Genomic DNA, 11,978 nt, shown 5'->3' with positions numbered 1-11,978 from the left:
AGCAGCTTCCTGAGCTGGGGTAGGAGCTTCTCTCCTGCTCACTCTCCATGACAGGCTGTGCTTTGCTTTCCCTCCCATCTCTCTTGGACAGGGTGCAGTGGGTTTCAGGCCTGAAACTCATCCCAGAGAACATTTCTTTAATTACAGAGATGGACAAAGGGGTGGAAATTCCTCTCTGGGCAAGTGGCAGAACCAAATGTGACAGATCCAGGGGCTGGGTGGGTCCTTCTTGATCCTGCTGCATTTGCTGCCACATTCCCCCAGCACACCTACCCAAATGTCTGGCCCCCAGCTCCTCCATCACCTGCACCTGCACTGATGCCTCTTTATCTGGTCCTTACAGACAATCCTGGTTGGAGACAGTGGCGTGGGGAAGACATCACTGCTGGTCCAGTTTGACCAGGGCAAGTTCATTCCTGGCTCCTTCTCTGCCACCGTGGGCATTGGGTTTACGGTAAGAGCCCAGTCCCTGCTCCCTGGGCTGTGCACCCACCCTAGGGGAGCAGCTTTATTTGGGGAATCAGAATCTATGAATCTGTGGTAAGCACAAAGAATTGGATACTTTGCTTTGGTGCTGCTGGATGAGGAGTTTGGTTTGGCTGTGTGCTTCTTGGCATGCTTTGGACCACTGCGAGGGATGTAGGATGGGTAAAGCTCCATATTCCAAATCCCTCGGTGGGGCTGTGTCTGAGTGCAGCCTTATGCTTCATACACAGAAAGCTGCTTTTGGAGCTGCCCTGCTCTGCCAGGGAGATGCCAGCCTGTGTCCTGCCTGTGTCCAGCCTGGGGCCCTGGTGAAACTCAGGCAGATGGTGATGGTGCTGGGAAAAGCACTCGGCTGCCATCCAGAGCTATTTGCAGAGCTGCCGTGGGGTCTCAAGTGGCTCTGATGTGTGTGTCCCTTCTCCTGGGGGAGATCAGGACAGGGACAGTGCTTGGGACCTTACTCCAGAGAGACTGTCAGCCCTTCAGCATTGTGACAAAGCTGGAACTCAGCAAGGGGCTGGTGCCTATGGGGATGTGATTACCCACAGGAATTTTCTTTTTAGTCCAGGCCAAGGAAGCAGGAAAATGTGGCACCAGTGGGGATGGTCTGGGGCCAAGCAGCCCAGGGACCAGCAGCCAAGGGTGCCCCTGCTGAGGGGCCTGAGCCGTGGGCAGGCAGGGGAGGCTCAGCCACACCACTGATCTCCACCAGCTCCTGGCTGCCTCGTTTCTCCGGCAGCAAATGCCTGTGTGTGGAAGTGATGCTCAGCCAGGCATTTTTCCTGTCCAGCATGGTTTTCCATATCCTTCCAGCCCCCTCCCCATCTTGCTGCAGGGAAGCTCAGCCACTTCCAGGAGCTCCAAGCGTCCAGCCTCCAGCTCAGGGCACTTTCCTGGCCAAAGAGCACATATAAACTACAAATCCCCCAGCTGGGTCTGAGCGCAGTTACAGGACTGGAAATACAGGTTCTATTTCCCGGGGGGCAGAGCAGGGCTTGGCTGGTGCAGGAGCCAGCAGCCCCAGAAGGTGTGGAGGTGGATGCCATTCCAGAGGGCATCTCTGCCACTGGATCTCCTGTGGCCACGCATGGCTTTCACCTGGAGAGCAGCGAGGGGCACAGCACAGGAGCGCTGCCCCCCTGAATCCCAGTGAGCACAGATGGGGGTTGCCCTGAGATTAGCCCTGAGGTGGGAGAGATTGAGATGAGGTGAGGTGAGGTGAGGTGATGAGATGAGGTGAGATGAGATGAGATATGAGATATTCCAGGGAAAATAGATCAGGGAGGGCTCAAGGCTCCTATACATGAAGTGATGCCTGTAAGGCTGAAGACCTTGGCTAGCTGTAGTGCATGGACTTATATGAGGTTGGTACGGGATGGGGTTTTGGGTAACACAACATCCCTCTCCAGGGATTTCTCCCACATTCCCATGCTTGGGCTTTTCCTAAATGAAGTGCAGTATGAGCTGGGCCCCAGTGGCTGGTGTAGGATGCAGGGGGGAGCGGGCGGCCGGGGAGAGCGGGCGGCCGGGCAGCCACCCCGGCTGGGATGCAGGCTCCGGGGAAGCGGCTCGGCACAGCTCGTGGCTGCCGGCCAGCGGCTCCTGCCCCGCTTCCCTCCCGGCTCCGCGGTGCTCGCCCGGGGCCCAGCTCAGCACCGCTGGGGCTGCAGCAGAGAGGCAAACCCCCCACCCTGGGGTGGGCTGGTGGGGAGGGAGTGGGAGCTGCCACCCGCGCTGTCCCGGCGTGCAGGGTGGGATTTGGTCCAGCGGGGTCTCCACCCCCGCACTCTGTGAGGGATGGGGAGACTGGTCATTTGCGGGGTGAGCCCTTCCTCCTCTCCCCACCCAAACGTGCGGAGGGATGGGCCGGGGCTCTGCTCTGTCCAGCGCAGCCAAGCCGGCAGCAAACCCCAGGGCTGCGGGGGTGCACTGGGGCAGGTTCCCGCTCTTCAGCCTCTTCCTCCTCATCCCGTGCCCGCGCTGGGCAGGGAGGCGACCGGGCCACGGCCTCGGGGGAGGCATCGGCCGGGGAGGAGGAGGAGGAAGAGGAGGAGGAAGGCGGGTGGGGCCGCAGCTCCCGCAGGCTCGGCGGCTCCGCTCGGACGCAGCATGGGCGGCCCCGATGGGGCGGCTGGGAGCGAGACCCCGGAGGGGAGCGGGGAGCCCCCGAGGAGCGGCGGGGAGCCCCCGGCCGTGCCCCGGGATTACGAGCTGTCCGGCAAGGTGGGAGGCGGCGCGGGGGGAGCGGGGATGGACCCTCCGAGCTCTGCCAGAGGGGAAGGTTCGGGTTCCCCCCCCGGCTTGGGGGAGGCCAGGAGGGGTTTAGGGTTTAGGAAGGGTCCCGAGGACCGCCCGCTTCCTCCGCTGCTGCGATCGCGCCCAGGAAGCGGCCGCGAAACGGGGAGGAAGGCGAAGGAGGCGGCGGCCCCAGCTGACCCCCCCAGCCCTCCTCTGCCCCGCAGTCCCCCGGGGCAGCAGGTGCCGGGATTGGGGTTTTCCCTCCCCGGGAGGTGGGGATGGGGGGTTCCCTGCCCGAGGGTGCCGTCTGTGCCTGGAGGTGGCAATAGGAGGGACCAGCTGCAGGAACAGGATTTTGGGGTTCCCGGGGAAGGGGAGCATGGCCGAACTCTGCCCCTCAAAGCCCGTCAGACCTTTCCAGGGCAGGGGCTCCTGCCAGCCCCGCGACAGCAGCACAGGGCAGTGGGGGCAGGACCCCGTCCAGGCCATGGCAGCACCCCAAGGGCTCCAAGGTGAGAACAGCATTTCAGCCCTGGATCCAGCCCAGGACCCCCTTCACCCACACTGCAGCATGCCGCTTGTGAATGTCTCTGCAGCTCTGCCGGCCCTGGGGCAGGGGGGAGCCCTCCTTCCTGAGTGCCCCCCTCTTCCCCACCCCAGCCCAGGCGAGGGTTGCCTCAGGAAGCACCTTCCTCACCAGAGCAGCTCAGGGGAGGCACGGGACTGATGAACCTTTTACCCCCAAAATTTAATATACAGCCCCAAGGTGAGCCCAGTGATGGTGTCAGCCCCGACACCCCCTGCTGCCTCACAGAGCCGGTTCCAAAGCAGTCCTGCACGCTGCCACCTTCTCTAAACTGCTTTTATTCTTCTGCCTTTTTCCTCCCCTCTCTGACTCCTCTTTGTGGAGGGCAATTTCCATGTTTGAGGGAGAAAACCAGTTTTCAGCTTGGTCTAGAGTGAGGTGGAGGCAGAACTGAGCAGTGTTCCCAGCTCCCCACAAGTTCTGGGGAAGGATTTGACCAGCAAAGTGGTAGCAGGAGGCAGAGCATTTCCAGCCACCAGCTTTGGCATTTGCTGTGCCATCCCTGTGGAAGGTGGCCATGGCCCAGAGGCAGCAGGGCTGCAGAGATTTACTTTGCAAGCTCCAGCATCCTGTCAGGCGGGCATGCAGGGATGGACCTTCCTGCTGAAGTCCTGCTCACTGCTATTTTTCATAAGGGTGAAAAATGATGCAGTCAGGTTAATGATTGCTGGGCAGGAACAGGTTGCTGCAGGTAGGCAGAAAGAACACAGCATCAGGAAAGGCTGTGCTTGTGGAGCCCAGCGTTGGTCTTGGCTGCTCCCTGCTGAGTCCGGCAGTGCTGGAGCAGCTGGGGAGCCTGGGCTGAGCCTGTTTGCTTAGCAGGAGGGGAAAGGCACCGTGTTTGCTTTGGTGTCTGCAGCAGGCAGCGACAGGGAGAGAGTCCCGGACACGCAGGGTTTGCCCAAGCCATGCATCAGCCCTTGGGCTGGGCACACCCGGGTCGGGGGCAAAGCGTGGGTGTCTCCACACATTTGGGAGCCGTGGCTGGTTCTCTAGGAGCCTGCTGGGCTGGGAGATGGCCAGGGGCTGGCTAGGAGATCTCTCTTCTTGCTGCAGTACTTGCTTTCACACAGCTCTCCCCCTCTTTCGTGGCTGGGGGCTGCCCTGGGGCGCTGCTCGGCCGCACCCTCAGGGTCCCATCCCACACGCAGCTCCCACGGGGTTTTCCAGACCCATCAGGACCAGCCCTGGGGAGAGAAACAAAGGGAGAGAAGGAACTGGGAAGGGCTCAGCACCAGCCAGGGGTGCTGCTGACGTCTCTCCCTGCGCCCATCTTGCAGGTGATGTTACTTGGAGACTCGGGCGTGGGGAAAACCTGCTTCCTGCTCCAGTTCAAAGACGGGGCCTTTCTCTCCGGGACGTTCATAGCCACCGTGGGCATAGATTTCCGGGTGAGACCACCACAGCTGCCAGCCCCTCACCCCCTCAACCTGCAGCTTGGCCAGGACAGGGTGCTGGGCAGGGGGAATGGGGGTTTCCAGCCTCTCTACCCCAAATTATCTCCCAACCAGCTGCAGGTGCTTGCTGGAACCCTTCCACCCCTCCCTGGGAGAGCAGTAACAGACAGAGGAGCCCACTGGTACCTTCGCCTCTTGCCTTTAAGTCAGCCAACAGTCTAGGTTTAGCCCACCCCAGCTGTGTTCATGGTCTGGGGGTGTGTGCTGGGCAGCCAGTACACTCCACCACGCAGGCCAAAGCCCACAGCTCAGGGGATAAACAGTGGTTGCTGTACTTTCATGCCTTGAAAGGGCTGAAATGGGCTGCTGAGAAGTTAATAGGGTTACCAGATTCTGTTTAAACCCCCACACTACTACACTGCTGTCTGCTCATCAAATTTCATCTCCCTCAGGGTGGCCAGGGAGGCACAGCTGTTTGCAGCACAGGGCAGAGCAGGAAGGAAGCCACGGGGGTGTCCCCGGGCAGGGCTGTGCCCACAGCCACCGACACGTGTCGAGTGCGGTCAGTGCTTCCTCTGCCCCCGCAGCTGCAGCTGCCACTTCTCTGCCACCCCTGCTGCCCTGGCTGTCTTCAGCTTTTGGTGGAACTGGGGCCTTGGTGATCAGGGGCTGGGGAGAGAGATGGCTGTGGGTTTGGTTTGAAGGGGCCATGAGGCCTGTCCTGACGGAAAAGTCATGAAAGAAGGAAAATCTTCTGTGTCCTGCTGCTGGGCTCAGTGCTGGTGTCCCAGAGGTGTTGGCAGCCTGTAGGTGCCTCGTGCAAGCATCCCCTCCAGCAGCTCATGGCTCACTGCTCTAGGTAATCTCCAGAGCCTCCTAGGGCATGTTTTTGTTTTATCCAGCCCATTTGCTCAAATGCTGTCATCGCCACATGGGCTGAATTTCCATTTCAAACAATTCCAGGCAACGAAATTATTTATAGGGGTCTTCTCTTTCTACACTCCAAGTATGATTCTTTAAGAGTCTTAAAATAGCTTCTCAGTAGTTTTTGATTTTCTTTTTTCTGGCCTCTGGAGAGAAGCCCCTGTGCTTCTGAGATGAGAACAGCGATTGCTTTAGCCTCAATAGCTGCCTCCCCAGCTCAGTTGGAAATACCTCTTTCCTTTCTGAGTCCCAGCCCAGCCTTGCTGCAAATCATCCTGACCCAGGAGATTTCCTCCTGCTGTGCTGGATACAGCTGTGTGCTACAAGCAACCCCTCCAGCTCAGTGTTTTCTACCTCCTTTAAGAACCAAGCAAGGCTCCACCAGCAAGAAAACCTGAGCAGGACACCCAGCATCACCCAGTGCCCAGGCAGTTTGTAGCATCCAAAACCCTTAAATTAGTGCAAACAGGCTAAATTTTTGGTGCAGCAGTGGTTCCTGAGCACATGGAACTGAAGAGTTCCATCAGAAAGATCAAGGCTTTTTGGTGAGCAAATATAAAAGCACACCAACGTGTTATTAATAAATGCAAGGTTGTGTGTGGTTCGTCCATCCCTCCCCACTTCCGCAGCTCTGCCAACTTCCCAGGGGCTGCTGCAATCCCTGAACTTCCCAGCAGGAGCCAGAGCAGGTCAGTGTTCCTGGGATTTGCTGGACAGCCAAGGTCATTAACTGACTCATTAGGGGACTTGGGAGCCAAGGACAGGGACTCTGGCTGTGGGAGATGAACGAGGCACTGGATCCAAGGCAGGCTGGGATCTTGCTGTCTCCTCTCCACTGATTCTGCTCTTCACTCTGACTCGAGGGTTTGCTGCTCGGGGATGTCCCTGTAGCTGCCAAGCAATCAGGATCACGGTTTGTAGCAATGGGGCTTCAAAGTCCCACAGGCAGCCTTGCCTCTTTCCACTGGCCCAGGGAGCGCAGCTGAGGGGCTGTGGAATGCCAGCTCAGTGCCAGGGCTGGCTGGCACATGCACTAGGACATGCTTTGGGCTGATAAACCTGCTCTCCTTGTCTTCTGCAGAACAAAGTGGTGGCCGTGGATGGTGTGAAGGTGAAGTTGCAGGTGAGCTTTGGGAGGGGGGAAGAAATTTCCAGATGGAAACCCACCTCAGGCTGAGCGTGGTGGTCCGGCAGGGCTGGGAGCCACAGGAGCAGACCCAGCTCGGGGAGGTTGCTCTCCCTGCTCTCACCAGGGCAGTTTCTCGGCAGATCTGGGACACGGCAGGACAGGAGCGTTTCCGCAGCGTCACCCACGCCTACTACCGGGATGCCCAAGGTGAGTCTGGGGTCCAGCAGGGATGGGGAGACCATCCAGAGCACATTCCTGCAGTGTAGCAATGCCTCTGCCCCTCTTCCCCTCCAGCCCTGCTCCTGCTGTACGATATCACCAGCAAGATGTCCTTTGACAACATCCGCGTGAGTCCCGCCGTGGGTTGGGAGTGTTTCTCCCCAGGGCCTGGGAATGTGGGTGCCCTGCTTGGCTGGCTGGGTGTTGGGAGCAGTTGGGAGCCTGCTTTCCCCGTAAGCACTGGCTGTTCTGGCCAGACCCAGCCAGCTGGGAGCTCATCCCAGGGCACCTGGCTGGGTGCTGCATGGCTGGGTGAGTTTTGTTTAAGGACATGGTGAATGCCTGAGGGAGAAAACGTGGCTTGGGAAGGATGTGAACTACGGCTTGGGCTGTAGCCAGGAGACAGGGCGTTTTCAGGACTGCTCATCTGTGATGTTGGAATGATTCCTGTGCCAAGAAAAGTCATTATCCCTGTCCCTGTAGGGGAGAGATGGGGGTGCTGAGGGGATGCGAGGGCTGAGAGGGAAGGGATGGGGGAACTGAGGGGTGGGGGGCTGAGTTGGGAGGAACGGGAGTACCCCTCACCCCGACACAGTCCTGCTGCCCTACAGGCCTGGCTGACGGAGATCCATGAGTACGCCCAGAAGGACGTGGTCATCATGCTGCTGGGCAACAAGGTGTGTGCAGGGTCCCCGTCCACGCTGGGGTCTGCTGTGCTGTGCCGTGCCCTTGCCATCCCCATGGCTGTGCAGGGATGGGGCTCTGCCTGAACCCTCCGCCGGGCTCTGCTTCTTTCTGGGCCCAGCCAAGCCCAGAGGTGGTCCCCGGGGTTTGGGGGGTCGCGGAGGGCAGTATTCCCGGTATCCAGCGGGTGGCAGCACGAGCCTGAGGTTCCAGGTACGGGATGCTCCTCGTATGGGATGCTTTGGTATGGGATGCTGCTGACTCTGGAATGCCCACCCAGGCCTGGATTCACCCCTGGACCTCAGGTAACCCCAAGCCCCAGAGGCCCAACAAGGTCCCAGATTCTCTCCAGGGGTTCTACATGCTGCTGGGTGCCCAGTGCCCAGCTGGATTTCCCCTTGGGACTGGATGTCCCCTAGATCCTGGATGATGCCCAGCAGGGTAGCAGAGCCTCCCTGGGTCCTGGATGCCCTCAGGTACTGCCCCAGGTCCTCAGTGTCCCCAGGTCCCAGATGCTCCTTGATATCCTCAATGACACCATGTCCCAGATGCTCCACAGATCCCAGATTCTCTGGGCAGTGGATACTTCTGGATCCATGCTGCCCCTCGTTCCTGTCAGCCCCCTGAACACCCCGCAGTGTGGTTTGCCAGATGCCCCAGGGTGCCAGCTGGTCTGGTGTGCGGTGACATTTTCCTTCCTTTGGCAGGCTGATGTGAGCAGTGAGAGAGCTGTGAGGACGGAGGATGGAGCATCACTGGCCAGGGTGAGTTGTGCCATGGTCTAATCCAACTTGAGCCCCCCCAGACAATTTCACATCACTCAGGGTTCCCATGCAGCCATGCCATCCCCTCTGAGTGCCCAGACCTGCCTGGCTCTTGCAGGGGCAGCACAGCAGTTACTTGCATGCAATACCTGGGGAAAGGCAGGGAGGAGATGACCCTCAAGCCTTGTCCAGGGATGATTCAGAGGGCCAGGAGGGCATCCTGGGGATAGCCACTGATGGGGTTGTGCTGCTCTTGCAGGAGTACGGAGTGCCTTTCATGGAGACGAGTGCCAAGACAGGCATGAACGTGGAGCTGGCCTTCCTGGCCATTGCCAAGTGAGTACCTGGGGCTGGGGCACTGAACAAGGAAGGTGTCCCCTGCAGCCCCACCACCTCCCCCACACCAGCACAGTGTGGGAGGGGGTAACACAGCCTCACCACTCTAGGGAGCTGAAGCAGCGCGCGGTGCAGCCGCTGGATGAGCCCCAGTTCCAGATCCACGATTACATTGAGTCACAGAAGAAGAAATCCAGCTGCTGTGCCTTCTCCTGAGGGTGGCCCAGAGGAGCTGGCAGCCTGGGGGCCCAGGTGTGAAGCAGAGTGGGGCCCCATCCTGCCCTCAAGCACTGGAGGGAACCAAGCTCTGACAAGCCGAGGCGGATGGCACAGCACAGAGTGAATGAGGAGCGCCCTTGTCCTGGTGCCAGGACTCAGATCCTGCTGCCCTGCAGAGCAATGACCCGTGTGCCATCGTGGGAATCACTATGGTGTGGTGACTGCCAGCCTGGCCTGCAAGCCATGGTGATCCATCACCTCCAGCACCTGAGCAGGGTGCAGGACACAGCCACACACCTCACTGAGGGACCCTTGGAGCAGCTGGAGGAGCTGTGCCATGGATGAGCCCCCCTGCAGCCCCCAGTCCTGTCCTCTCTTGCAGCTATTCCTGCTCACAGTGCTGCTGTTGTCCAACTAGAAGGGCCTGGTCCAGCCCCCATGTCCCTGGTGCTGCCAAGCTCTGGCTTCCCTCCAAGGAGCCTCAGCTCTGTCCCCCCAGGCTGCCCCACACCCCAGTGCCCACGCTCAGCTGTGGCTCCTCATTTCTGCAGTTGCTGCCAATGGCTTTTATCCTCCTGCCACCACAAATGCAATGATGTCCCCATTGTATCCTGGCTCTGCTCGAGGGAAGGGCTGGGATGGGGAAGGGTCCAGCCAAACCTGCTCCCTGCCCACACAGCTGGTGTGAGAAGTAAAATTCCCCTGGGAGCATCTGAGCACTGCTTGGAGCGCTTCTGGTACACACAGCAATTTGGAAAAACTTTGCTTACACCATGTTGTAGCCACAGAAATTAGAGAATTTATTTTTTTTTTAACAAGAAAAGGCTTTTTCATTTCAATGCCTCCAGACTGAACCATCTCCAGCCTCATGCAGGAGATGCCCACGATGGCATCACCTGGGGTGATGCTTCAGCCGTGCTGTCTCCCAGGCCAGGCTGGGTTTCCCTCCTGTCACTGTCCATGGAATACAACTATGCCTTCCTGCTGCTGGCAAATAGCAGCTGGAACCCGCTTTCTGGAGACCAGATGTCTGAGAGCCTTCATGCAGCAAACTCTGCTGTGTTGGGCACTGGTGGGGCTCAGGGACATCCCTGGTGCTCAGCCCAGCTCTGTTGCTCCCTCGAGCACTGTCCACTCCCCTGAGCAGTCAGATGGTGAATATTTGGTTGTGTAGCTGAAGCACTGATGCAGAGAGCAGCTGTGGAGGGTATGGCACTGCGTGTAGGAGTCAGGGACTGTCCAGCACATCTGTCCTCATCAGCACCTTCCCTGGCCCTGCACCTGACTGCTCGTGTCTCACCTGCCCTGGTGCCTCCTTCACCTCTGCTCTGCCCCTGGGTCTCTCTTTGCAAGTTTACAGATTAAAGCTGAGTATTTTTTTGAGGCTTTGCATCTGTCTGATTGTTTATTGCGTGAGAAATCCCTGCCCTGGGTCTGCGACGTGGGAGGCTGAGGCTGCTGCGCAGAGGCGCCGCAGAGCAGCCGGGCTGGGGGCCCTGGGAGCAGCCGTGAGGAGGGGGAAGCACCCACGGGCCCTTCCTCCCTGCCTTCCTGCCGGGGGGGGGCTTTCATTGCACATTTCAGACAGACCAAAGGTGAGAGGGGAAGAGTAAACATGGCCTGTTAAATTAAAACCAGCCTCCTCCCCTGCTGTTCTCATGGTTCGGAGTCCAGCATTCCCCAAATAACTCCGTCTTCCCACCAATGGCATTGCTGCTGCCGCTTGGCTGATGTCTGCAAAAAAAATGCTGGATGGCTTCAACACAAACAGACGTTGGCTCTTTTCTCTTTCCCCCCTCCTGCCTGAGCTCCCTTAACTTCACTGCAAGATGCAAAGGGCAGGAGGAGGCAGCTGGGGCGCGACGGTCCTGCCCGTGCCCTGCCATCCCGCAGGCACTGTTGGACCCAAAAGCAGTTCAGCTGTTTCCTTTGCTGCTGCCTTTCTTCCTTATCACGGTCCCGTGCTCAAACCAGCCCTGCCGGAGCTGGGTTTTGTTTCCTGACTGAGCACAGGGTACCCAAAATGTGCTCTGCATCTGCCCTTCCAAAAAGCTCACTTGCGGGGCTGTGAGCAGCACAGCCAAGGGGACGGCTGTGACACGGGCTGTGATCCCCCGGTCCCGGGGCCGTACCACATCACGCTTGCCCTGGTTTTCCCCTCCGAAGGCATTTGCCGTGGGATTCCTCTCCGCCGCTTTTCTCAGCGCCGAGCGGGCGCGGGCGAATGCTCAGCCGAGTGGAGGAAACAAATGAGCCCACCCTCCGCTCCCAGCTGCGTCCCACGGGCTGGAGCACGGCCACCCCGAGCACACAGGGGGTTCTTCGGCCGCTGGGGTCCCTGAGCAGGTTTTTGGGGCAGAGCGCCTTGGGACAGATGTGTCCCACGGCGTGCAGCTGTCCCCTCCTCGCTTGCCGGTCTGCAGCTCGGTTAAACGCGATGCTGGCGGCCCCGAGGACCTTTGCCCAGGAGCTTCAGCCCTGCGCTGGGAGACACCTCTGTGCTACGCTCTCTGGGACAACCCCAGGAGCCAGGAGGCAGCTCCGCCTGGCACCAGCAGCCCTGCGGCATGGCCGGAGCAGCCCAGGCTGGTTGCTGCCTTGCTCTGCCCTGGCTGAGCTCAAACCCCGGGATCTCGTATGCTCAGGACCCCCTGAAGCTACTTCTGCTTCTCAGTCCGTGAGCAGAGAAGATGCAGCCAGGGCAGAGCAAATCCCCTGGGTTCCCTCCACCTTCCCCACCTCGGGTCCCCACCTCTAGGGTGCTGAGCAAGGTTCAGAGGCTGGGGAAACAGGACTGGCATCTCGTTTCCGCTGCAAAGCGAGTTACTTGCCCTCTTCCCGGCCCGCCTTCCCGTGCAGTTTCGATTTGGGGATTTTAATTTCACTTATTTTTATTTTACTTCGAGCATCCCTCCCCTCTACGACCCTCTACGCCGGAGAAGTGCTGGGAGCAACTGCAGCCTTCAAGGACTGGGCGAGGGTACGGGATGCATGTT

General features: G+C 59.3%; 1 protein-coding gene across 3 annotated transcripts; it reads left to right on the top strand.

Annotated features, from left to right (window-relative positions):
• Positions 1–373: 373 nt before the first annotated feature.
• RAB37 (RAB37, member RAS oncogene family) lies at positions 374–10,530 on the top strand. Of its 3 annotated transcripts, none has more exons than XM_041486705.1 (9): positions 374–454; positions 4,591–4,701; positions 6,713–6,754; positions 6,901–6,967; positions 7,055–7,107; positions 7,591–7,656; positions 8,371–8,427; positions 8,687–8,763; positions 8,874–10,530. In XM_041486705.1, exons 2-9 carry the CDS (start codon positions 4,594–4,596, stop codon positions 8,977–8,979), a joined length of 576 nt encoding a protein of 191 aa, XP_041342639.1. In that variant the 5' UTR covers positions 374–454; positions 4,591–4,593; the 3' UTR covers positions 8,980–10,530. The 3 variants fall into 3 exon arrangements, with proteins under 3 accessions (XP_041342639.1, XP_041342636.1, XP_041342637.1); XM_041486702.1 differs by lacking the exon at positions 374–454 and adding an exon at positions 2,412–2,709; XM_041486703.1 differs by lacking the exons at positions 374–454; positions 4,591–4,701 and adding an exon at positions 2,412–2,709.
• The last annotated feature ends 1,448 nt before the right edge of the window (positions 10,531–11,978 follow it).

Source organism: Pyrgilauda ruficollis, unplaced genomic scaffold (genome assembly GCF_017590135.1).
Source record: "Pyrgilauda ruficollis isolate IOZ18807 unplaced genomic scaffold, ASM1759013v1 scaffold77, whole genome shotgun sequence".
Lineage (NCBI taxonomy): Eukaryota > Metazoa > Chordata > Aves > Passeriformes > Passeridae > Pyrgilauda > Pyrgilauda ruficollis.
Note: the sequence above shows the minus strand (reverse complement) of the source record. Positions and strands in the feature narration are given on the sequence as shown.

Bases quoted from the DNA above. Each gene is read 5' to 3' on its own strand.
- RAB37 (XM_041486702.1), top strand. From the start codon at position 2,596: ATGGGCGGCCCCGATGGGGCGGCTGGGAGCGAGACCCCGGAGGGGAGC. The intron at 4,702-6,712 runs GTGAGACCACCA...TGTCTTCTGCAG, and splicing joins CCGTGGGCATAGATTTCCGG to AACAAAGTGGTGGCCGTGGA. The intron at 8,764-8,873 runs GTGAGTACCTGG...TCACCACTCTAG, and splicing joins GCCTTCCTGGCCATTGCCAA to GGAGCTGAAGCAGCGCGCGG.